Genomic DNA, 25,578 nt, shown 5'->3' on the forward strand with positions numbered 1-25,578 from the left:
TGGAGTGGAGCCTGGAGAGCTGGGTGTGAGAGCCTGCAGAAATGGTGGAATTGCCAAGTGAGTGCTGGTGCTGGCATACTGTTGGAGGGCCTGCTAGGTATGAACCACAACAGGATTGTACTGGGTCTTTACTGTGTACAGCCCTGAGTGTCTAGCCACTGGTGGTCTGGTTGTACTGGACGCAGTGATCAAGGGGCTTTGTCTGCCCCTGACCATAGCCTGGCTGCTGTTTTGTCTGCTGTATAACCCTTCTGTGGCATCTGCACTATGGCACCTACTGCCTCTGTGCTGCCAGCCCAGGACCCTGCCTCTTCCCATCCCACAGCTGGGCCTTGCTGACTGCTGCCTGGCATTTCTCCTTGATCATCTTTTTCTTGATTTTTCTTGAAGTAGTGCCAAGGGCCCATGCAAGCAAGCCAGCCCTTGGGCTAGGCCATAAAATGTCATGGTTCTATTCTGTGCAAGTCATAGGGCTCCAGAAGACTGGCTCGCCTGCCACTGCTCTTGTGGCATTCTTGGTAGCATTGGTGGGGCTGCTGTCTCATCCTGTGACATGGAGCCACAGGATTCCCAGGGTAGGCACCATGAGTGAACCGGAAAAGGGGATGTAGGCTCTAACTCCATTGAGGGAGTCATCACCAGACCTGCAGGACTCAGTGGTGGTGGTGGTGCTGTAATAAATCCTTTGGTGGCATCAGTTACAGAGGGGACAGTGGATGTGGCAGGCACTGTGCTCATCATAGGCACCTTAGTTGTGGGTTAGGTACCTGCAGCTGTGGACTCAGCACAGGGGTGGTATGGCTGAGGCTCTGCTTCTTGGTGCCTGTCTATGCCACTACTGCACTGCATCCCCTGCTCAATGCCTACACCTGACCTTGCCTGGGCTGGACAACAGGCTGGAGTCATGGGAGCCAAGACACAGGACTGGACTTAGATATTGATGCAGTGTGTGGCCCTGGGCAGAACCTGGATGTGGTCATCTTGTGGGACCCAGATGTAGGCCCAGAAATGGAACTTGGTCATTAGTGGGATATGGCCACAAATCAGGACACAGAATATGGATAGACTGCAGTCAGTATCCTGCCCCATTCTTGAAGGTCCACAAGTACTAGTGACACCAAAGCCTCAAAGAGCTTGTGTTCCAATCCCAAATTTGGGGATCTTCTCAGCATCCCAGCAGCTCCAGTTCCACAAAGAAAACAGTTCTCTTTCAGCCTGATTCTCAGTGGGTCCTGGTCCCAGTGAGAGACTGTGGGGAGATCCCCCCAAGCACCTCTCCTCTGCCCCACCCTATCCCAACTTCAATAAAATATCTTGTCAAACACTTGCAGATGGATTTCAAGGTCTAATTTGCTTGTGGGTTTTGTGACATTTGCATGCTTTGGCAAGAGAGGATAAGTATGTCAGATTTTAAACTAAATCATTACAGAACATCTTCGAGGTCCTTCCTCGGCCCAGACCTCTCTGTCTCCTAGCCATGTGTGTCTAGGTGGACGCCTGAAAAGTGCCGGACTTAGGGAGCCCCTCTATCTGCCATTCGACACATTATCTGTGCTGGAGGCTTGACCGGTTTCCCGGGGGTTCGGTTTTTGTTTTTTTGTTTTCCTTCTCAACGGTTTCCATGACAACTCCAAAGCTGTGACCTCAGAAACGTGATAGGAACTCGCAGTTGCTCCCAACAACAGAAATGGGATGGTCCCAAGGTTTCCTGCTTCTGTGCTGAACACCTTCCCTCCAGGTCCGCGGCAAATCTCCCCTGAAGTCCTGCCGCCCCCTAGCACTTACTTCACTTCTTCAAGTGACCCGTAGCGCGAAGACGGAAGTGAAGCGCCAGGAAAGAGCGGTTTGGGCGGCCTCTGTCTTTTAAATGGCGCCGACAACCCTGGCGAGCCCGCCCCCGAAGGCTACCATTGGCTCTCCCTGGCGGCTTCGCTCTCCTATTGGTCAGTGAGCTAATGCCAGCGTGCAGATTGGCCCCAAAGTTTTCTTTCGGTTTCCGGTGTCCCAGCAATGGCGGCTCTGGACTCGCTGTCGCTTTTCACCGGCCTTGGCCTGAGCGAGCATAAGGCCCGGGAGACGCTCAAGAACACGGCTCTGAGCGCGCAGCTGCGCGAGGCGGCGACCCAGGTGGGAGTCCCTCTGCCCTTGACCCTGGCTGCCGACTGTGTTCCAATGCCGGACCGGGTCCCGATCCCGATCTACCAACCTTGTCTAACTCATGTTTTTCTTACTGGGCGTGGGGCTTCTCTCCTGACCCCTTGGACCCCAGGCGCAGCAGACTTTGGGCTCCACCATCGACAAAGCTACCGGGACCCTGCTATATGGTTTGGCATCCCGACTCAGGGATCCCAGGCGTCTCTCTTTCCTTGTGAGCTACGTAGCCAATAAGAAGATCCATACCGAGCTCCAGCTGAGCGGTGAGACCCCTGCCTGCTCTGCCACTTCCACCTCCAACTCCTCCCTTCAGCCAGTACCCCTGTCTGGCTTTGTGCCAAATCCCCCAGTGTCTCTATGCTTCTACTGCACTCCTCTTTAAACCCAGGCCCTGGCAGTGAAGGGTGGAGAGGGTCACTCCTGGTGAGACTGACTAGGGAACTGTGTAGGTCTGAGGGAGAGCCTTGCTCAGAATACGATTCTTTCCCGTGGTCTCAGAGCTTCTCTAGAATGGTGCAAGGCTTAATCTCTAAGGAGGCCAGATTGTAATTATTGGGGTTTCGTGGGGCTAGGGCCTTGTCTAACTACTTCTTGGAGCTGAGCTACCACTCATTGGTTCTCTTTTCTCAGCTGCCCTTGAGTATGTGCGAAGTCATCCCCTGGACCCCATCAACACAGAGGACTTTGAGCAGGAGTGTGGTGTGGGTGTCATGGTGACCCCAGAGCAGATTGAAGAGGCTGTGAGTCTTTCCTTAGGCATTGGGTACCTCCTTAGTACTGACCCTGGAAAGGAGTGGCTCAGGTTCTCCACCCAGGAAGAGCCAGGGTGAGAGTGTGGGTCCCTAGAGCATTTCTGAAGGACACTTTTCTGAACCACATGGTTTGTCTTTCTGCAGGTGGAAGCTGCCATAAATCGCCACCGGCCCCAACTCCTGGAGGAGCGTTATCGTTTCAACATGGGACTGCTGATGGGTGAGCAGGGCCTGGGGCAGAGGACTATGTTGTTCTCTCGGGTCATACATTTTTTTCTGGGCATAAGTGAGAGGGAGGAGAGGGAGGAATAGGAGCATTTTAAAAGTGGTCTGGCTGGGCCCAGGCTCTGGTTCTTGAGGTCAGCCAGGACATTTTCTTGTGAAAGAGAGTAGGAAGTGTCCTTCTTGGCCTTTCTGTAGCTCCTTGTGCCCATGTTTCTAGGAGAGGCTCGAGCTGTGCTCAAGTGGGCAGATGGCAAAATGATCAAGCACGAAGTGGACATGCAGGTGGGCAACTCCTTGAGCTGAAGCAGGCAAAGACCCTGCCATGGACAGTGCCTAGAGTCCACTGAGGGATACGTGGAGGTGGGAGGGAAAGAGACCCTGTCCCTATTCTTATGGTGCATAGAAGAGCCTAGTGTGGCACAGCAGCACCTTGGTGGGCAGTAGAAGACTTGGGCGTCTAGATTGTGCCTATATTCCTGTGAGTTGCTTTCCTCTGAGCCTCAGTTTCCTTATCTTGTAAATAGAGGTGATATGGCCATCATCTCACATGATGGCTGAGAATCGTAAGAAGCTGATGGCTGAGGTAGTTTATTGTCGTGATGCTGAGCCCACAGTTCCTCTCTCTAAGTGGCAGTTTTTGTTACCTCTTTTGTCACCAGCTTTTGGACTCTCAGGGGGGAAAGAGCATTTGAGGCCAGCAGAACCATATGAGGAGCAGAAATGGGATGGGCTAGGTAGGTTCTGCAAGGCAGTGTTGGTAGACAGACCAGGAAGCCCTTAGGTGGGTAGATGGGGTCAATCAGGGGCTCCTTGAAACGGAACACTCCTGTTTCAGCCCTGACTCTGGTTTCTGCTCAGGTTCTTCACCTTCTGGGTCCCAAGACAGAGACTGATCTGGAGAAGAAACCCAAGGTGGGGCTGAGTATGGTCCTGGGTCCCTGGGGATGAGGTGGGGTGAGACTTCGGGCTGGGGAAGGGAGTATCTGACCCCACTGATCCTGAGACCCTGACCCAACTTCTGGGCTTCTCTCAGGTGTCAAAAGCTCGGCCAGAAGAAAAAGACCGGAGGACAACAAAGGACATGATGGAGAATGGTGAGAGGCTTGCGGTCCCTGTCACATTCAGCTCTCTAACTTCTAGGCTTTCCACCTAATGAGTTGTTATAGCCCAGTCTCCTCAGGCCATTAGCTTACTCATCACCCTGCCTTCCGCTGCCAGACTGGAATTCCTGGTGTTTCCTTTGTTCCCATTACCCAGACGTTAGCATGAGGAAACTGAGAAGTCTGGCTCTGTATCTCTTGTCTCGGGTTGGGGAAAAAGGGACCTGCCTGGTTTTCTTCTGATTGTGGGATTTAGGTAGTACCAAGAGGTACCTCCCTGAGCTGGATGGGGTAGCTGTATTCAGAGGATCAGTTTTCTTTGGTCTTTTCTTCACAGGTGAGGCTGCTAACCAGGCCCTGTCTCTGATGGAGCAGCTCCGAGGGGAGGCGCTTAAGTTCCACAAACCTGGTGAGCAGGCAGATTAAAATCCTGGGGAGGGTGAGATCTTAATAGCAATTCTTACAGCCAGCGTAGGGAGCCTTGGGCTGCAGCCCAGTCCTTAGGCTTGTTCTGGCCCTGGCAGGTGAGAACTACAAGACCCCAGGCTATGTGACCACGCCACACACCATGGATCTACTGAAGCAGCACCTGGAGATCACTGGAGGACAGGTGTGTGGAAGTACTGTCGGGCAAGTTAGTGCCGTCACTTGCCAAGGGGCCTGGGCTGCCTTCAAACTGCCCCATCTAACCTATCACCGTGGCCTCCCTGGGAAGGGGCATCTGTTCCTTGATGGTAGTCTCAGTTCTGGCTTAATTCCTCTGTTCCCATTTCCCTTATCTCAGGTACGGACCCGGTTCCCACCAGAACCCAATGGAATCCTGCACATAGGACATGCCAAAGCCATCAATTTCAACTTTGGCTATGCCAAGGTGAGTGTGTGGGGATCTGGCAGTCAGGATGACCACTTGCTGCTCCCAAGGCTGGATACCAGAAAGGTGTCCCTGCCTTTCCTGCTGCTCCTATAATGTGCCCAGAGCAGACAGAGGCCATGGAGGGGAATCACATATGTGATATGAGGCCAGGAATCCATTGGGCTCATTGGGAAAAAGCTGTAGGTGAGGCAGTGAGTTCAACTTTGGTGAAGTTCCCAGTGCGACTTCTCAGGTTTAGAAAGAGGATGTCTGCAGTTGGTGTAAGAAGCTTTGTTTAAGGTATTTAGATATAGGAAGATGAGTGAAACTCCTGAAGGCGTTTTCAATTCTGACATGGGAGAGCTCTGAGAATGTCCCAGTTTGATGGGTTGGACTCTGGAAGCTGGTGATGTGAAAGCTCACAGATTCTATGACTCCCTAGGCCAACGATGGGATCTGTTTTCTGCGCTTTGATGATACCAACCCCGAGAAGGAGGAAGCAAAGTTCTTCACTGCCATCTATGACATGGTGGCCTGGCTGGGTATGGGCTGGGCAAGGGCTGGGAAGAAAGATCGGGTGGTCAGTGGGCCTCTCCTTGGACCGTGGCTTGCCATTGGGTGTCCCTGGCTAGTTGCTCGTACTGTGTCTTTTTCTGCTCCAGGTTACACTCCTTACAAGGTGACATATGCCTCTGACTATTTTGACCAGCTGTATGCTTGGGCCGTGGAACTTATCCATAGGTGAGGCCAGGGCTGCCATGTAGAGCCAGGCAGGCTGCCCAGGACATAGCCATCCTGGGCGCTCATACGTGTTCACCATAGGGGCCAGGCCTATGTGTGCCACCAGCGAGGAGAGGAGCTCAAAGGCCATAACTCGTTGCCCTCACCCTGGAGAGATCGTCCCATAGAGGAGTCACTGCTGCTCTTTGAGGTGGGGTTCTGGAGGGGCAGTTGTGTCTGGGTGGGGGTGGAGGAGGAGAAGCCCCTGTGCTGAGAGGCCGTCTGAGCCCTTGCTCCTGTCAGGCAATGCGCAAGGGCAAGTTTGCAGAGGGTGAGGCCACACTGAGGATGAAGCTGGTGATGGAGGATGGCAAGATGGACCCTGTGGCCTATCGAGTCAAGTATACACCACACCATCGCACAGGGGACACCTGGTGGGTGTGAGCATGGGGTGGGGCTATGGAGTTGTAGAGTGGGGTGGTGGGCCATGGGTAGGGCGGAGTGGGGCTGGATGGTGGGGCCCATTGCCTATGCCCTGCAGGTGCATCTATCCCACCTATGACTACACACACTGCCTCTGTGACTCCATCGAGCACATCACCCACTCACTCTGCACCAAGGAATTCCAGGCCCGGTGAGGGAGCTGGGCCCGTGGGGTGGGTAGGGCCAGTGGGAGTCCAGAGGCCCTTCCTGTGGTCTCCCTGATCTGAGGTGGCCAGACCTGACTCTACCCTCCCACCCTAGACGCTCTTCCTACTTCTGGCTGTGCAACGCATTGGATGTCTATTGCCCTGTTCAGTGGGAGTATGGGCGTCTCAACCTTCACTATGCTGTTGTGTCTAAGAGGAAGATTCTCCAGCTTGTGGCAGCTGGTGCTGTGCGGTAGGTGTGATTGTTTGGCTCACTGAAGGTTGGAAGTAACTAGTGGCATACACTGCCAAAGGCCTTCTCACCACCTCCTTGCCCACAGGGACTGGGACGATCCACGGCTCTTCACGCTCACAGCCTTACGACGGCGGGGCTTTCCGCCTGAGGCCATCAACAACTTTTGTGCTCGGGTATAGCCCAGTGGGCTGGCTGGGCAGGTGGGGGCTGAGCAGAGCAGTTTGTGGTTGTGGCTATGAGTGATGCTGATCTTTCCTGCTAGGTGGGGGTGACAGTGGCACAGACCACAATGGAACCCCATCTGCTAGAAGCCTGTGTGCGCGATGTGCTGAATGACACAGCCCCACGGGCCATGGCTGTGCTGGAGCCATTACAGGTCATCATCACCAACTTTCCTACTACCAAGGTAGGTGTGCCTCTATGTGCGTGTGTTTGGGGGGGTGCACCTGGGTCTGGGCTTGGGGGTCCCAGTGTCTAGTGTGACTCAGACACCCTATCTCCTGCTATAGTCCTTAGACATCCAGGTTCCCAACTTCCCAGCTGATGAGACCAAGGGCTTCCATCAGGTTCCCTTTGGACCCATGGTCTTCATTGAAAGGACTGACTTCAAAGAAGTAAGTGGGGGGGTGTGAAGGGCCCTGTTTGCAGCTGACCCCAGTCCTGAGATCCCATCATCTCTTCTGTTAGTCCACCTCTTTCCTACTTCAGATGAACCAGCCCCTGCCAGACATGGGGGTGGGGGAGAAGCCTCTTGTACCTTTTTGACATGTGCAGTCTCTTGTGTCCACACCACTTCTTACCTCTAGGAAGCAGAGCCGGGTTATAAGCGCCTGGCATGGGGCCAGCCCGTGGGCCTGAGGCATACAGGCTACGTCATCGAGCTGCAGAATGTTGTCAAGGTGAGAGCAGGCTGCAGCCTTCCTACCTCAGTGAGGTAGGATCTGGGTGCATGCAGCCTCCAGTTCTAGTAGTGGTCCTTGGGTCTAATTGTAGGCCCCTCGACTTCCAGGGACCCAGTGGCTGTGTAGAGAGCCTGGAGGTGACCTGTAGACGGGCGGATGCTGGAGAAAAGCCCAAGGCCTTTATTCACTGGGTGTCACAGCCTCTGACTTGTGAGATTCGCCTTTATGAGAGACTGTGAGTGAACAGAGCTGGGGTGCAGGCAGATACAAGATGGGCATTGCCTGCTGTGGCTACCCAGCTGGAGTCTTGACCTTCCTTCTGGCTGCAGATTTCAGCACAAGAATCCTGAGGATCCTGCTGAGGTGCCTGGTGGATTCTTAAGTGACCTGAACCCGGTAGGCTCATGGGGTATAAGGTGAGGGTGGTGGGTCTCCCTGGCTGGATGGCTACCTGAGTTCCCTGCCCACAGGCATCGCTACAAGTGGTGGAGGCAGCGTTAGTGGACTGCTCTGTGGCCTCGGCAAAACCCTTTGACAAGTTCCAGTTTGAGCGGCTTGGCTACTTCTCCGTGGATCCTGACAGCTGCCAGAGACAGGTGCTTGAATTTACGTGCCTGCCCTTTGCACAACAGTCTGTGGTGGCTCCCATTTACTGTGCCAAGTGCTCTACCAACATTCCCTTAGTTAATCCTTACCACCTGAGATGGGGTTCATGTTTTACTGATGGGAAACAGGTTCAGAGGTCCATGCACAAAATTTTGTATGGACCCTGCCTTTCTTACTCCTCAAGGTGTAGGGGTCAGGCATAGTGGTGGTTATAATCCTTATAAAATGGAGGTCCAGAGCCAGCCAGTCCCCTACCCAAAGTCATAGTTATTGAGAAACTGAGTGTCCTGACCCTCAGCTCTTCTGGGATGCGGTGAGGGTAGGGTCTGGTGAGGTCTGGGCCTCCGAGCCTGGTTCTGGCTTGGTCGTCATTCTTCCCCATCTGTCATCCAGCTTGTCTTCAACCGGACTGTCACACTGAAGGAGGATCCAGGAAAGGTGTGAGCTGTAAGGAAGCCCCGTGGACCTACCTCATGCTTCTGGAGGCTAGGGGTACCCAGACTCCATGTCAATAAAGAACGGCTAAATCCCCTGGAGTCTGTGTGTTATCTTTCTGCACTTCCAGCTCCTGAGGACCTTAGGGACTTGCTGGGGTTAGGGGGGAGGTACGGTGCACACAGAGCAGTACTGACAGCTTTGAAACCACTGGTGCACTTCGTAGTGCTCTAGGGCAGGGACCTGGGCCTGAATCGAAATCCTCTGCACCTGGTCTGAGGGGCTAGGAGGCTCTGGGTGCTGTTCCACTGTTAGCAACCTTGTGCTAAAGGAATCGAGGGTTTGTGTCTGCCTGTGTGCCTAGGCAGATGAAAACACCTGGTTCTCAGTCCAGTCATTCAGCAAATAATTATTGAGTGCCTACTACGTGCCAGGTAAACAAGGAGAAGAGGAAGACTTGTGCAGTGGCCTTCTAAGTTGACTGTCTAGTTGGGCAGAGGGTGACCAGGCACTTGTGCAAGAGAGGTTTCCCTGGGGCCTGTGCAAGGCTGGAGGAAGTTCCTGACCAATCCTGTGCCTCAGACTACTCTCAGGAGTTGACTCCTTGGGGAACCCCTAAGGACCAAGGAGATGTTTGCCAGGGCACTAGGAACAAGTGCAAAGGCCCTGAGGCCCTTTTTTAAAAAGTCTATAGCCGACTGGTTGTCCTCTGGGGCAGTGTGGGCTACTAGTGAGGTCCACGTGTGCCTGCAGCTTTAACACCCTCCACATTTTCCCTGTATACAAACACCAGGCTACTGGAGGCCCGCTTTAAGGTGGACTGGGTTGCGGAAGGCCGGATTAGGATGACAGCGGATTGAGGAGGGGGTTCCAAATGTTAAGGACTCCTGCACGAGAGTGACTCCGGGCTTCCCAGGTGGGACGATGGTACGGGGGCGCAGAGTCTAGATCAGCGGCTGTGGGGGCTACCTTAAGCAAGAGACCGGGCCCCGCCCCACGTGGGGCTGCGCGACTGAAGGAGGCCCAGGCACGCTGCAGAAGGTGGGTCCAGGGAGCAAGCTTGGAGCCCCAACCCGCCCAGGCTCCAACTCCAGGACTATCTCCGGCCCTGGCTCCGCCCAGCATGGAGGGGCGTCCGGGGGCGGGGCGCTCCGCCCTACACTCCTGGCTCTACTCGCCGTTTCTGCAGCCGGAGGCCAGGCCTCTCGCCTCGGCTGAAGCGTTCCCTTTAAGTTTGGCCAGGAGTCAGTCTCAACTCTCGCGGGATCCGACGCTTCGGTTATCGCGAGATGGGCATTCGGCACCCATTGGCTGTGAGGGTTGAATGTAAGATGGCGCCCAGGGAGCTGTGAGGGGAAAATCCTGTCGGTCTTGGAGCGGCGACGGCGGAACCGGGGCCCCGAGCGGTGCGGCGGGGCCGGCGGGTAGAGCGGCGGCGGCGGCGGCGACGACGTCGCCGGGTGAGGGCTGCAGTGGGGGCAGGGATGCGGCGAACCTGCGGGCCTCAGACAGCGGGCCCACCCCACACAACGGCGGGCGGGGGCGGGCGGGCGGGCCTCTGCCGCTGGGCCCAGGAGACCTCGGGGCGGCTCCGGAGCGGAGAATGTCCCTGGGCTCGCGCGCCCCCGCCCCTTGTGGGGTGGGGGAGGCAGGTCTGGGACTCGGGTGGGCGCGGCGCGCGAACGCGCATTGGTTCTCGCGCGCGGCCGGGCCTGTTTATACGCGGGCGCGCGCGCGCTGTGCGGCCCTCTTGGTGCGCGTGGCCGCCGACGTGCGCGTTCCCGGTTCTGATATCTCCGCTCCTGGTGCTGCGGCCCTTGGGCAAGAGCGGCTTTCTGTGGCGCGCGCCCGCCCGCGACCCCCGGCTTCGGGGCGCGCGCCCTGCTGTTGGGTGGCGCTGCCGCCGCCGCGAGGACGCGCAGGACACCTATGCTGCGTGGAGCGGCGGCGAGCTGGCGGGCGGCTCGCAGTGTGAGGAAGGTTGTGGGTTGGGCCCTTCCTGCTCTGGTGACGTCCCCGGACCGCCGTGGCCTAGGCCTGGGGAGAAACCAACCGGCTTTGCCGTCTGACTTGAGGATCCGTTCTTCTGCGAGGCGGGCGAGATTGCTCGTTCTTCTCGAGGAATGCAGTGACCTGAGGCCAGTGTGCGGGGAGGGTGCTGTCCTGTTTCTGAAACTGAGCCCCGTAGGTCTGTGAGGGCAGCGAGCCCCCTCGAGTTTGCTCACCTTGTTCTGGTGCTTTGTGCTGGAGAGGGAAGGTTAATCCTGGAAGGCTCTTCAACGGTACCTGCTTTCTTGTCATTGGAAAGTAATTCTTCCATAAGCGCAATTCCTACACGTCACCTCTGTGCGCTCCGGAAGGGGATCCTCTTCTGTGGTCGTGAAACTACCCGAGCTTTAAAATTCCACTTCAAATCCTTAAATGCAGCCTTTTCTTCTGTGTGGGTGGGAGGGGCTTAGTTGTATTCTGTTAGACTAAGGAAGGCCCGCTATCGCTCAGCCAAAAAGTTGCCCAGAACAAAATTAAACAACCTGCGAAATCTGTGCTTTGCCTTCTTTATAATTACAAAATTCCCCAATAGAAATTTCTAAAGTCTGTTCTATATCACTGCAGAAGTCACTTTTGATGTAGAATTTCAGTCCTTTTCAGCTTTTTTGTTGTTCTGGTACTAGGGGAATTCTAGGTTTGTCCTAGAGAAATATGCACTTCTTTTTTCTAAGACAAGAAAGACATCTGACTGTTTTACAGTCTTGCTTAATTAAGTTGAAGGAAAAAGAAGCTAAGAGGAAGTAAAATTAGCAACCAAATTTAATGATGGGGGGTATTTCTTTTAGTATACTGTATTTTAGGAACAAAGTTAAAATTTAAAAAGAGGCTGAGGATGGAAAGGACTTCTTTGTTCTATCTTCTTCAGAATGTTACAAGTCTTAAGAACTCAGGACAAGCAGCAGAAAATACATGCAACATGGTGACTGGTGAGTTAAAATCATTCATATGCTGAAAATATGTGTGCAGTCTTTTTCCTAGTAATATCGAAACATTACAAATCCTGCCAATCATTCTGGGTGCTGTCTGACAGAAACTACTAAGTGCTGGGAAATTGAAGATGTGGGAGAACTGCATCTTTGAATCCAGCCACAATTTGCTGCTTGAACACTTTTCTTCTCTTGAAATGTAAGTCAATGCAACTTTCAGGTTTTAGCATGAGGATGCACCAGCTTTTCTAAGGACCTTAAATGGTTCAAAGAAAAGCAGTAAAGTTTGAGATAGACTTAAAATTTTAATATACCTTTTAGGCCTGCTTGTTCCGGGATATTTTTGTTTTTAACTATTAATTTTGAGATCTGCCTTTTAAATTGGTGCTTGTAGATAATATTTTTTGTAAGCTCATTAACTTAGATTTACCTATTAGAAGATGTCCTACTTCCAGCCCTCTGTGATGAATAATTTGTGTACCTCTTCAGGAACCTTTGCTTTCCACATCCGGTTTCCAGCTTATGTTGTTGCCATTTCACACAAAAGATCAAATAGGGGTTCAGATTCCTTATAAATTTGAATTGCTCCCAAAAGGTAACCAAAGTCAGGGGCTCTATGTATGGCTGTCTTCCATTATGACAGCTTCAGAATCAGGGACCTCTTCCTTAAAGCTTGCATGCTGTCTTTTAATTTAATCAGTTGTGGTTTGTCCTCTATGTGTCATGCTTCTTGCTTGTCTACTTTTTAAATGGCCACTCTTTATCTGTAATGGTCTTTTATTTCTCAGCCTCAGAACGAGGTGTTATATGAACACCTGTTCTTTTCTGTTACTTTATACTTAGTTGCCCTGCATTTTGTTCCAGATGTTTTAAGTCCTCTCCAGGCTAAATGCTTCATTTGTCACACTGGATTGTGATTTCTGATTGTGGCTGCATGAACAAATGATAGATTAACCTCTTGCTTTGCTGAAAAGGGGGAAAGAATGAATCTTTGGTGTCAACACTTGAGGCTAGAGCGAAATTGTAGTTAGAGCTGGTCGGCTGTGTCAGAAAGCTTTTTTTTTTTTTTTCTTTTTTGTAATACCTGTAAATTCAGGGGATCTGAATAAAATTTAATGAAAAGTTATAAAATGAGCCACTGTGTAACTACCATCTCTTCAAGAAGTAGAACAATGCCAGCACCCCTGCACCCTTCATGGGTCCCTTCCTAGTCGTAGCTTCTCAACCACTAGAGATAATTATCATTCTGACTTATGTGACAATTGTGTTCTTTTTTTTTTTTTTTTTTAACTTTTATCACCTTCATATCCCTCAACAACATAATTTTGCTTTAGAGTTTTAGGTAAATGAAATCATGCTGTATTCTATGTTTTCCTTCTTTTAGCATTGCTTTAATTCATCCATGTTGTGTGCTACTGTAGTTCATTCATTCCAGGTTCTTTATAGTATATGACTATACCACAGTTTATTTATTCCTTCTACTATTGATAGACATCTAGATTCCTTCCAGTTTGGGACTGTTATTAACAATACTACTATGAACATTCTTGTAAAAGTACCTTTCTGTATGTGTGTCATACAGACCTCGGGATAGAATTGCTGGGTTATATGGAAGGAATATTGTCAGCTTTACTAGTTAATGGAAATGGTTGTGCCAGTTTACAGCCCATTAGTTTTTGGTGGGAATGTGAATTTAAGTTCCTGGTTGAAAGTGTGTTGTCCAAAAATAGAACCATGGCAAAAATTCCCCTAAATCAGGGATTCCTCTGGTAAAGACATGGGGCAGATGAATGGCCCAATAGGATAATACCAACACAAACCATATATTGGTTTAGTATCTTGAAGAATAGAAGCGTATCTCCCAATTTGTTTCTTTGAAATGATTCTTTATGTTAATTAGGACAAATATGACTGCAACTCCTTAAAATAGAAATTGATTTCTTTTTTAATGTGAATGTGTTCTTCAAACCAGAGTTACGACAAAGCTATAAGGAGCCATCTACACATAGAGTAGATGTGAACCGTGAGAGGGGCCCAGTAACATGACTGGGCAAACAGGAAGAGACAGGGCTCTGAGGCAGCTCAGAGTTTCTTCTCTTAGTCCATCTCGTATTCAAAACCCACTTTGTGGCACTGCATGGGGAACTGGGAAGAGGTATCAGAAATTTGAGGCGACCCAAGATAGGATGATTTTGGTGAGTACTTAAGTCTTCCTTTAGTACCTAAATAGAAAAAAGAAAGAAATGCAAAGAGACGTATGAAAATGTAATAGATTGTTCCTTTAGAAAAACCTTTGTCCATCATACCTTTTTGTGTTCTTGTTATAAAATAATAAAAGTATTGATAACTTTCATACATTGAGGGCCTAAATCTATGTCAGACACTGTGCTAAGCTCCAGTAGAAGGTACAGGGGAAACACTAGTGATTAATAGGTGTATACGAGCGAAAATTTCCTAGGTCTGTTGGTGTGGGGTTTGTCTGTTTATTGTTTTGCAAAGCAGCTATGCTTAAAAGTATTCAGAAGCAAATGCTTGTTTACAGACTCCCCTATCCCAGTGAGCCCCAAAGTGTTTTCCTCTTCCTCGCTCTTTCCTTTTTGACTCCCAGAAATTGGGAGTATTCAACTATCCCTCAAGCTTCATGTTTTTCTGAAGTATTTTAATTAATCTGTTTGTTTACTGTTCCTAACCAAGCCTTTGAGTTGGAGCTAATTAAGAATCTTGCTTCTTTGGGGGCTGTAGAGAGTTTATCCATTTCTCTATTACCAAGGCTCACTCTTGTGTTTCTTGTGAGCAGCATCTTGAAGAAGTTGACAGTCTTCATCAAGGTCTGGTGCTTGATGATTTTGTCTTTAAGAGTTTCAGATTTTGAGGGAAAAATGCTATGATCAGCCAGAATTGTTTGTGTCTTTTACTGTTACTGTGGTATAATTACTGTGTAAAAAGATTAATTTTTAATTATCTTTTTGATTTAATACAAATTGTGGAAAATACAGGCGAGTATTAAACAGGAAGAAATTTAAGTTCTCTGTGATTCTACCACTAAGGCATAACTACTGTTAGGTTTTTTTTTGCGTTTTTTTCCCTTAGGTGTGTAAACAATACGGGGATATATAAATACAATTGTATTGGTTCCCTGTTCACATATTTATTTCAGCGTTGTTAAATTTAAGTAAACAAACTTAGTGTTGAGGGGACAAGGAATCTTCCAGATAATAACATCTTTTTTTTTTTTTTTTTTTTGCTACTGTGTTAATAGAAAAATCTGTTGAGCACTCGGTAAATGCTTAGGAGCAGACTTTTCTTTATATGAATTTGGTATAGGATAACAGTGGCATTTCAAGTCAGTGGGCAGAGGAATTTCAATAATTCAATAAATGATACAGGGACAAGTTGCTTGCTCTTTGAAAAAATAAAATTAGACTTTTACTTCACATTATGCAGAATAAATTTTAAGTGGATCAAAGCATCGTATTAAAAAATTACACTGTAGGGGCGCCTGGGTGGCACAGCGGTTAAGCGTCTGCCTTCGGCTCAGGGCGTGATCCCGGCGATCTGGGATCGAGCCCCACATCAGGCTCCTCTGCTATGAGCCTGCTTCTTCCTCTCCCACTCCCCCTGCTTGTGTTCCCTCTCTCGCTGGCTGTCTCTATCTCTGTCAAATAAATAAAATCTTAAAAAAAAAAAAATTACACTGTAAGTTAAAAAATTGTAGTTGATTAATGACCTGATTTTATGGTAGGGAGGGCCTTTTCTGAGCATAAAAACAAAGGAAGAAACCGTGATCACCACTATTGAGAATTTGCTTAATTTTTCTCAGTGTTTTATATTTCCGAAGCTTTCCCTCCACCACCCCCTCCGCCCCCCTTCTAAGCAGCACTTTTGTGTCAGGTCAAATGCTGACTTAGTGTACTTTCATTATTGGGATGTGTCAGGCTGGTGGATACTGCCAAGTGAGCAGGTTAAAAGGACAAGAAATGAAGCCATGTGTGTTTTAGTCTGTATAAATGGGCAGATTCAAATTGGCCTTTTCCATTAAATTTTTAAGTTTTCCAGGGGGTGCTTGGCTGGCTCAGTCAGTAGAGCATGCAACTCTTGATCTCTGGGTTGTGAGTTTGAGCTCCACATTGGGTGTAGAGATTACTTAAAAATAAGATCTTAAAAAGAATTTTTTTAAGTTCTCCATTGAATCCATTATTGGTTAATATTTTTAGCTTCCTCCGATTCATTGGTTCTCAAAGGATTTTGTGGACTTGTACAGACAGAGTCCATGAAGAACCTCCTAGGGGCTTAGTGAAAGAAAAAAGCAATGGGAATTGGGAAGCCGTGGTTTCTGCTGGAAGCTCCACTGACTACAGTCGCCTGGCTCTAAGCTTGGAGCACTGCAGAGGGTTTTTATACTTTGTAGTCTAAACTGTTTAAAATACAAAAGGTGTTTTTATCATAGAATGTTTCAAATATTTTCACAAGGATACAGACGAATAGAATATCTGTTGAGGAGCCTTTATCAGCATTTTCTAAGTTTTAAAGAATTTTTCCTACTTCAGGTTGTTGGTGTTTTGTTTTAATGAAATCTTAAAGAAGGAACTTTGAGACTTTATAGCAGGTACATTTCCAAGCTTTCATTCCATTCTTTCTTTTTTTAGTTTAATTTAATTAATTAATTTTTTGAATAGGCTCCACACCCAGCATGGGGCCCAACACAAGGCTGGAACTCATGACCCTGAGATCATGAACTGAGCTGAGATCAAGAGTTGGACACTTAACTGACTGAGCCACCCAGGCGCCCCTTATTTCATTCTTTCTGAGAGCTGAATATCCATCCATCTTATTTGTCCTTTTTGGAATAAATTTATAGTTGGACTAGAGTTTCTTACAGTGATTTATCTTAAGATAATATTCGAGAAATTCAGGCTGGATTTGTTTGGAGCAGAGTAGTTTTTATCATCTTTGGAAACTTGATTAAAAAAATAATAATGTCCCGAGTAACTTGGTATGAAATGCTGTATTCTAAAAGTAAACTATTGATTAATCCCTTCACTAAATGTTTGTCAAAAATAGAGAATGCGGGACTTTAATTTCCTTATCTTACATAGTGGGAAGTCTAGAGATACTCTAAAATTAATAAGTCTACAAATAGAAGTTCAAAGCTATGAAAGTGATCATGGCAAAAATAACAATGTGATTGGCAGAGGTTGGTGAGAGGAGGATGATTTAAATGCCTTAAACTTACCTTTCCTGAAGGACAGGTCAGTGTTTAAAATTGGTAGATCAAGAAAGCATACTTACGTGTTTTTTTGTGGGGGGTTTTTTATTATTTTTTTTTTCTGTACTATTTGAATATTTTTTCTTAGAGAATGGATGTGTTACTTTTACTTTCTCCCCAAAACCAAAAACAAACCAGGAAAGTAGGTGTAATTCTACCCTGAAAACTAAAGAAAACTTGTTTCTAGAAAAAGAAGCTGGTGTAGTTCTCCTTTATATTTAACATCAGACTTCAGATGAGGTTTAAGCCTCCTGATTACTGAGACTTGGAATAATGAAGGGAAATAAGTCACTAGGAAGTTTTAGGGTCTGCCTTTACCATACAATGTTTGTATGAAGGTTTTCTTTTCTTTTTCTTTTTTTTTTTAAGATTTTATTTATTTATTTGACAGAGAGAGAGCCAGCGAGAGAGGGAACACAGGCAGGGGGAGTGGGAGAGGAAGAAGCAGGCTCATAGCAGAGGAGCCTGATGTGGGGCTCGATCCCAGAACGCCGGGATCACGCCCTGAGCCGAAGGCAGACGCTTAACGACTGCACCACCCAGGCGCCCCTGTATGAAGGTTTTCTGATTCTGTAAACTTAATTTATAACTTTTGGGGGTATTTGTGTTTGTTTGTATTTATTTTCTCCCAGATTTGAGACAATGGTTTTGCTACATGGTTCTCCATATTTTTTTAAAAATTGCTTAAACACTGTAGCTATGATTCCAGTACAGATTCCAGTACAGACAGTCTTCAGAATTTAAGCAGTGTCTCAGTATTTTATGGGAATACAACTAATTGCTGAAGAAAATAAATTTGGGGAAATATAAGTTTCAGTTGACCTCTGCCATTCTTTTATTTGGAGATGGAAAACTGAAATATGTAACAGCATGGCAGAGAACCAGTTAATTGCTGTTCATGTATCTCTCCTTTGTCCCTTTTTGAGCCAGAAGGGTAGGTATGTTTAGGTATTTAGAGTCACATGTTGGGAATTCTGTAATGTTGTTGGGTCTATATTATGAGAGCTGCCTTTTTCAGAAGGAAATTCCAGTCATGATGCTCTTATCAGAGGGGAGATTTGACACATTCTGTACCAGTGTGGTGAGTGTTTGTGGGTCACCTACACTGGAATGTCCTTTGAATAGGTAACAAAAGGATGATGTGCTTGGCCTTGGTGGTGGTCTTACTCATTTGTGCCATGGACATCATTGAGAGCTTAATTTCGAAGTCTCATAGCAGACCTCCTAATTTTCAACTCAGAGAAGATACCTGAATGCCACTGCAGCAGAGAGAAGGAAGAACTGAGCAAGGGAGATGGTCAGAAGAGAAGTGAGAAAGGGACAAATGAGTTAAATTTCACATTAGAGGCTGTCAGCAAAGGTTTTCACCTTGCCCTCACCTGACTTGCACTTGCTGTTCTCTGAACTTTATTGTGCTTGCGGTTTCCTGAGAAATAGAGGTTCTCCTGAGAGTAGTGGCCTGGGATTTGATTTTAGGCAGGACAAGGTATATGTGTTGTTCTTTATTTATGGAGAAATATATTTAGAATATATTCTATGCATCATTATAAAAGATTTATTGTTGGGTCTATTCTCTTTGAAAGCACCCAAATATAACTTGTATAGTATACTTACAGTGTCCCACAGAAATGTTGCCAGTGTTAGTAACTTAATAGCAGTAAAGATTGTATGTTTTCTTTGGTCTCACACTTGTCCTGGTTATATAGGTTCTTCTCCCAAGATATATACTAACCATTTACCAAGAAAAAGGGTAACATTTATGGTTGTAAGTTATAGATGTTACAGGGACAAAGAGCCATAATCCTCCTTTTTTGCATTCAATTGCAAATGCAATGTATATACATATATGTACCACAGTGTGTCAGCTATTCAGAGAGTATTGGAACACAGTGTTGTCTGCCAGGAGTTTAGAATCAGGTGGAAGAGATGAGATGATTATCCATATGCCTTATATCTGTAACATAAGGCAGAACATCTGGGCAGTGAAAGAGAGACTGGTATTTCTAGCTGTTTTTTTCTTTTCTTTTTGTTTTTTTTTTTAAGATTTTATTTATTTATTTGACAGAGAGAGACAGTGAGAGAGGGAACACAAGCAAGGGGAGTATGAGAGGGAGAAGCAGGCTTCCCGCGGTGCAGGGAGCCCAATGCGGGGCTCGATCCCAGGACCCTGGGATCATGACCTGAGCCAAAGGCAGACGCTTAATGGCTGAGCCACCCAAGTGCCCCTGGTATTTCTAGCCTTGATGCCCTTCTAGCCTTTTCTTGATGGCTTAAGGAAACAAACCACTTTTCCATTTGCAATTGACAAAGAGTCATTTTTGGCAAAACGGTTCACATGATTTGTGTGACTCTCATATCCTGCTGCTGCTTTTATTCTGGAGGTGGTTCTGATCCAGAGGGGAGGGAACAGTATGAAAGCAGCAGTGGCAGGGCACTCAGCAGTCCATAGATAGATTGCATGGTTGCCCCCCCAGGTAATTGAGAATTACTATCTACACCAGCAGATTAATTCTTAGGATAAATACCCAATGACAAACTTGCCGAACTGATTTCTGAATTTTAGTAGTTACGTTATTTGAAGCATTATTCAACTCCCTTCCCCAACTAATTTTAATGATACTAGTTAGTACTTATATAGTGCTATCTATGTTGGATGCTCTTCTAAGTACTTTACATATGTTTAATCTTTCTGTCAATTCTGTATGGTAGGTACTATTTTGTCCTCATTTTATATGCAAGAAAACTAAGGTTAACTAACTTGTGCAGGGTTTCAGAGCTAAGGAGAGATCGAGCTGGGATTTGGACCCTGATAGGCTAGCTCCAAAATCCATGCTTTTGACCAGTAAGCTGTGCTATAAAAGAATGGGAGCAGTATATGGCAAACAGATTTTTGGTGTGTCTGGTGGGAGATGAAGTATATATTCCCTTTCTCTAGGGTGTTGCTTCAGCTAGATGGCATATGTGTTCTTCACTCTAGGACATCGTTGGCTGCAGAAATTGAATATGTCAGTAGGAATCCCTGCTCCTAGCTTCCTTGGTAGTCCTCTCTGTGATGGTCACAGAGTAGTTTTGCATGTGACTTTTATTGTCCAGTGCTTGGCTCTGCAGAGAAGATGGCATTGGCCTAGAGCTGGGTGGAGAGTGTGTTTTCAGCCTGTTTCATCCAGTACTGTGACGCATGCCTTTGTTTTTTGTTTTCAGTGTGATAGTTTGATTTAAGAAATGTTTATAGAAACAATTTTTAGACATTGTTAACTAAAAAAAGAATAAGGTGGTATAATAACGTTTTTTGGATTCTAGATGTACACAGCTGCCCTGAATGTTCCACTCTGATGCAAGCATGATTGCTCTGCATTTCAAAATATGAAAACAATAGCATAATTTTGACTTCTGACCATTTACTTTATTTCTAGGAACCCTAAGGACTCTGCAATATGAATAATTCTCTGGAAAACACCATTTCCTTTGAAGAGTACATCCGAGTGAAGGCGCGGTCTGTCCCGCAACACAGGATGAAGGAATTTCTGGACTCGCTAGCCTCTAAGGGGCCGGAAGCCCTTCAGGAGTTCCAGCAGACAGCTACCACTACCATGGTGTACCAACAGGGTGGGAACTGCATTTACACAGACAGCACCGAAGTGGCTGGGTCTTTGCTTGAACTTGCCTGTCCAGTCACCACCAGTGTTCAGCCACAAACCCAACAAGAACAGCAGATTCAGGTTCAACAGCCACAGCAGGTTCAGGTAAAAGGGAGATGTTGAGGTGCATCCTGTTTAATAGATTTTATTTGCCATCAGGGTTTTGGTTAGTAGGAACATCACATCTTATATACAAATGTCCAAGGTTATTTTCACTAAGGGGAGTACTCTGGTTTTTTTAAAAAACATCTTATTTAACATAAAGGCTTTCATAGTTAGTACGAACTAAAAATATTTGAAACTACCATAAACTAAAAAGACTACAGATACTTGCCGTTTGCTTTGGAGAATTGAACAGTATAGGAATTAGTGGTCTTCTGGGACTAGATTTGGATGTGACACAGCTGTGTGTAACTGAAGGTTCCCTTTTGTCTGTGTCACCCTGAACAGATCAAGAGCAGAGGAGGGGCTCATCTTAGCTCATTATTTACAGCGTGACATTTGGAACTTGTTTTAAAATGGATAGGATATATTTTAGTGATCTTTATTTAGTTTTATGGTTCCCTGACTTAGGTCACTCGTAGATTCCTAGGTCTTCATTTACTATTTGTAAAACTCAGGAAATAATGCTAATTGATAATCAGCTTACAGAAAGAGGAGAAACTTAATACATGTGCTGAGAAGGTAAAAGTGCCTGTTTAGGCTTTCCTCATATGAAATTAACAGTATGGTCCATTTACAAATGCTGCTTTCTTGCTCCTGTCTATTGTGATTCTATTTCATTTTGCCCTCAATGCTTTTTCCACCAAGAGAATTAGAAAGGGTAGAACCTGACGGAGGGGCAAGGACTGTGGAGAGGTGTGTCTGATGGGCTAGAAAGACTGTGGTCTCTTTGCTCCTTAGGAATGTGGGCAGGTATATCAGAAGGACCTGGGCTCTGGAGTTGCATTCCTGGGTTTAAATCTGGCTTGATCTCCTATTTATTGACATGATTTAAATCTTCTTAGCCCTAGATTTTTCATCTGTTAAATAGGAATAATACTATTTAGTGAGACTGAATGAGATAATAGACAAGAAAGCATCTGGCACGTGGTGGAATGCAGTTATTGATTTTTCCTGTTCTTTTTTTTTTTTCTTTTTTAAGATTTTATTTATTTATTTATTTATTGAGAGAGAGAGAGAGCACAAGCAGGGGGAGCGGCAGGCAGAGGGAGAGGGAGAAGCAGGCTTCCCACTGAGTAGGGAGTCCGATGCGGGGCTCTATCCCAGCACCCTGGGATCATGACCTGCGCTGAAGGCAGATGCTTAATGACTGAGCCACCCGGGTGCCCCTGTTTTTTCCCTTCTTTGTAAGGAAGGGGGGATGCTGGAAAGGTAGATAAGAGAAGGCTGACTGTTTGGTTTGAGAAATTATTCTGCTGTTACTTACAGCATGGACTTCCTTTTTCATAAGATTAAAATGGGCATCTGACTGGCTAAGTCCGTAGAGCATGGCGTACGACTCTTGATCTTGGGGTCTTGAGTTCAAGCCTCATGCTGGGCATAGAGCTCACTAAAAAAATAAAAGGGAAGAAAATGATTTAGGATTTGAGTCTACAGTTGTTTGAGACTTTACGTTTAAGGTGGTTGATTGAGGACACCTATTAACATCATCTTCTTTCCTCAAGACCCCTGTAAATAAAAGAAATGTAAATATAATAGATCCATGAGATATGAACACTGAGCAGGAGCTTGCTTAAGATTCTCTTTCTCTCCCTCTGCTGCTCCCACCACTTGCGCCCTCTCTCTCTCTCATTTAAAAAAACAAAACAACAAAAACCTCTTACGACAGATATTTACATTAATAACTGGCTTAAGCCAGAGGGATTTAATTTTTCTAAAAATTGGCTTTGTAAATTTAATATAAAGATTAAATTGATATTAACTAATGTTAGTTACATGAAAATTGACATTGTTAATCTAAAGCTACCAAAATCATAAACCAGACAATATAAATAAAAATATGACTAAAGATACAACTCTATGTAAGACTTCAAAAAAACTTTTTTTCTGAGTGACATCAGAATCTTATGCCTTGCAGTTACAAAATATTATACAGGGGTACCTGGGTGGCTCAGTTGGTTAAGTGTCCAGTTCTTGATCTCAGCTCAGGTCTTGATCTCAGGGTTGTGAATTCAAGCCCAGCTTGAATGCTCAGCCCCACGCCCACTTAAAAAAAAAACCCAGAATTACTATACACGTGTCGGTTTCTTGATCTCTTTTATAGGTCTATCTGTACTCAGTTTGAAAGGATAATTTTTGAAACTAAAAATAGCACATGATGCATAGGGAGGTTAAGTCCTGTATCAGTAGATACTGTTTGCACCCAAGCTGTTTTAACTGGAGCCTGTGCTTCTAAATAGTAGGGTTTTTTTTGTGTTTTTTTTTTTTTTAAGATTTTATTTATTTATTTGACAGAGAGAGAGACAGCGAGAGAGGGAACACAAGCAGGGGGAGTGGGAGAGGAAGAAGCAGGCTCATAGCGGAGGAGCCTGATGTGGGGCTCGATCCCATAACGCCAGAATCACGCCCTGAGCCGAAGGCAGATGCTTAACCGCTGTGCCACCCAGGCGCCCCTAAATACTGTTTCTAATACACAAACAACTCTTAGAAATTAGAAAAAAATAATCTAGTAAAAAAAATGAACAAAGGATATAAGTAATTTATGGAAGAAGAAATACAGGTGGTGATCATAAGCATATCAGAAGGTGTTTCATACTCCTGGTGATTATGGAAGTATAAATTTTAAAAATGAAATATATTTCATTTATTAGATAGGAAAACATCTATAAAGATTTCACCCAGGACAGCAAGGATATGGAGAGGAGAAATTAGTGTAACTTTGAGGCACCTGGGTGGCTCAATTCAGTTAAGCGTCTGCCTTCAGCTCAGGTCACGATCCCAGAGTCCACGATCGAGCCCCACATCTGGCTCCCTGCTCAGCGGAGAGCCTTCTTCTCCGTCTCTCTCTGCCGCTTGTGCTCTCTCAATTGCTCACTGTCTCACTGAAATGAATAAATAAAATCTTTTTTTAAAAATGCAAAAAAAAAATCAGTGTAACTTCTCGGAAGTGAGTTTGGCAATACTTGTCAAATGTTTAAGCGTGCATGCCTTTGGCCTTGCCTGTGTATTCACAGATATATGTGTATATAGGGATATTCACTGCTGTACTACTTATAGTAGTAACATTAGAAACAAGTCACTCAGGGGAAATGGCAAATAATGGTACACTTGTAGTATATTGTCCTGTGTAGCCCGAAGAATGAGGTAGCTCTGTGTATTTTGACAGGGTAGGGTGGTTAACAGGTGGCTGAGTATCAGAAGCAGTTTAGTATCACTGACTTTTAACATGTAGAGTATAGTGGTCCTTGAGTAATAGTAGTAAGGTTCAAAACAGTAATTGGGCTCAGGAATGAGGTGCTAAGGAGGAGAACTTGAATTTTTATTTATTTGTTTATTTTTAAGTAGGCTCCATGCTGGGCTTGAATTTTTGAGTAAGCATGAGGGGTGCCTGGATGACTCAGTCATTTGAACATCTGACTCTTGGTTTTGACTTAGGTTGTTGTCTCAGGTTTGTGGGATCAAGCCCTGCATTGGGCTCCCCGCTTAGCAGGGAGTCTGCTTCTCTCCCTCTGCCCCTTCCCCTGCTCGCATGTGCATGAGCACTCTCTCTCTCTAAAAATAAATAAAACTTAAAAAAAAAAAAAGACATAAACTACTTTTGTGATGAAAGAAAAGTGCTGTTTGGGAATATTTTGCTTTGAACTTGTAGGTATAGGGTAATGATTCTTAACCTTTCTTCCCTGTCCCAGACATCTTATGTTTCTTTATGTATAAAGCCCTTTGCTCTAGGTGCTTGGGTACAGCAGTGAACAAGACAGAAAACTCCCTGATCTTGTGGAGCACAACATTATAGCTGGAAGGAGATAGATAGTACATAAGAAAAATCTTGTATGGTGACGAATACAGAGGAGTGAAACAAAAGCAGATGGGGGAACCAGGAAAAGCCCCAGTATGCTCTTAACATTGAGTTAAGACCAAAGAGTATTGGCAGATGAACTGTGGTGGTTATCTGAGGAAAGAGCATTCCAAATCAGAAAGCCCTATTGTGGGAGCCTGCTAATTTTTTTTTTTTAAGATTTATTTATTTATTTATTTATTTATTTATTTATTTGTCAGAGAGAGACAGCCAGCGAGAGAGGGAACACAAGCAGGAGGAGTGGGAGAGGAAGAAGCAAACTCCCAGCGGAGGAGCCTGATGTGGGGCTCGATCCCAGGATCACACCCTGAGCCAAAGGCAGACGCTTAACGACTGAGCCACCCAGGTGCCCCGTGCTTATTTTTTAAAAATGGCAAAAAGGCTGGGGCGCCTGGGCAGCTCAGTTGGTTAAATGTCTGACCCTTGATTTTAGCTCAGGTGTTGATCTCACAGTCATGAGTTCAAGCCATGTTGGGCTCCACGCTGAGCCTGGAGCGTACTTAAAAAGAAAGGTAAAAAAGCTGGTATCACTAGAGTGTACTGAATGAATGCATGAGGCTAATGACATGTACGTACTGAAATGTAGGTCTGTACAGACCTGCCTTCTCAGTTCACATGGTTAAGAGACTCTGCCCCGTGGTATGGTTGACTCTTGAACAACGTGGGGTTAGGGATGTTGACTTCCTGCACAGGTGCAAATCTTCATGTAATTTTTTTTTTTATTTTTATTTATTTGTTTGTCAGAGAGAGAGCGAGAGTACACAAGCAGGGGGAGTGGCAGGCAGAGGGAGAAGCAGGCTCCCTGCTCAGCAGGATGTGGAACTCGATCCCAGGACCCTGGGATCGTCACCTGAGCCGAAGGCAGACGCTTAACTGACTGAGCCACCCAGGTGTTCCTCTTCATGTAATTTTTGACTCCTCAAAAACTTAGTAGCCTACTGTTGACTGGAAACCTTATCAACAAGATTCATAGTCAATTAACACACATTTTCATGTTATATGTATTATATACTGTATTCTTATAATTTAGAGAAAAGAAAATGTTATAA

The 25,578-nt window shown here is 46.1% G+C and overlaps 2 protein-coding genes across 3 annotated transcripts in view; both read left to right on the top strand.

Annotated features, from left to right (window-relative positions):
* Positions 1 to 1,965: 1,965 nt before the first annotated feature.
* On the top strand, positions 1,966 to 8,733 carry QARS1 (glutaminyl-tRNA synthetase 1). The gene is made up of 24 exons (XM_040628835.1): positions 1,966 to 2,127; positions 2,270 to 2,417; positions 2,785 to 2,894; positions 3,051 to 3,126; positions 3,349 to 3,413; positions 3,990 to 4,043; positions 4,165 to 4,225; positions 4,569 to 4,640; positions 4,756 to 4,841; positions 5,016 to 5,102; positions 5,527 to 5,626; positions 5,747 to 5,825; positions 5,907 to 6,015; positions 6,108 to 6,238; positions 6,346 to 6,438; positions 6,549 to 6,686; positions 6,775 to 6,862; positions 6,952 to 7,095; positions 7,199 to 7,303; positions 7,496 to 7,588; positions 7,699 to 7,826; positions 7,921 to 7,987; positions 8,062 to 8,187; positions 8,591 to 8,733. The coding sequence occupies exons 1-24, from the start codon at positions 2,011 to 2,013 to the stop codon at positions 8,639 to 8,641; spliced, it is 2,328 nt and encodes a 775-aa protein (XP_040484769.1). The 5' UTR covers positions 1,966 to 2,010; the 3' UTR covers positions 8,642 to 8,733.
* Positions 8,734 to 9,945: 1,212 nt separating this feature from the next.
* The window catches only part of QRICH1 (glutamine rich 1), a 48,036-nt gene continuing 32,403 nt past the window's right edge, over positions 9,946 to 25,578 (top strand). Inside the window, exons 1-2 of one of the 2 annotated variants that reach the window (XM_040628836.1) lie at positions 9,946 to 10,092; positions 20,287 to 20,616. In XM_040628836.1, coding sequence (XP_040484770.1) covers positions 20,308 to 20,616 — 309 coding nt within the window. In that variant the 5' untranslated portion in view covers positions 9,946 to 10,092; positions 20,287 to 20,307. Of the gene's footprint in view, positions 10,093 to 10,514; positions 11,608 to 20,286; positions 20,617 to 25,578 lie in introns of those variants that run through there. The other variant, XM_008703801.2, reaches the window with a different exon arrangement.

This window comes from Ursus maritimus, unplaced genomic scaffold (assembly GCF_017311325.1).
Source record: "Ursus maritimus isolate PB19 unplaced genomic scaffold, ASM1731132v1 scaffold_14, whole genome shotgun sequence".
In the NCBI taxonomy this organism is placed as follows: Eukaryota; Metazoa; Chordata; class Mammalia; order Carnivora; family Ursidae; genus Ursus; species Ursus maritimus.

Excerpts from the sequence above, each read along its gene's own strand:
- QARS1 (XM_040628835.1), top strand. The coding sequence starts at position 2,011 with ATGGCGGCTCTGGACTCGCTGTCGCTTTTCACCGGCCTTGGCCTGAGC. Across the intron at positions 3,414-3,989 it reads AGCACGAAGTGGACATGCAG|GTTCTTCACCTTCTGGGTCC; the intron begins GTGGGCAACTCC and ends GTTTCTGCTCAG. Across the intron at positions 4,044-4,164 it reads ATCTGGAGAAGAAACCCAAG|GTGTCAAAAGCTCGGCCAGA; the intron begins GTGGGGCTGAGT and ends GGCTTCTCTCAG.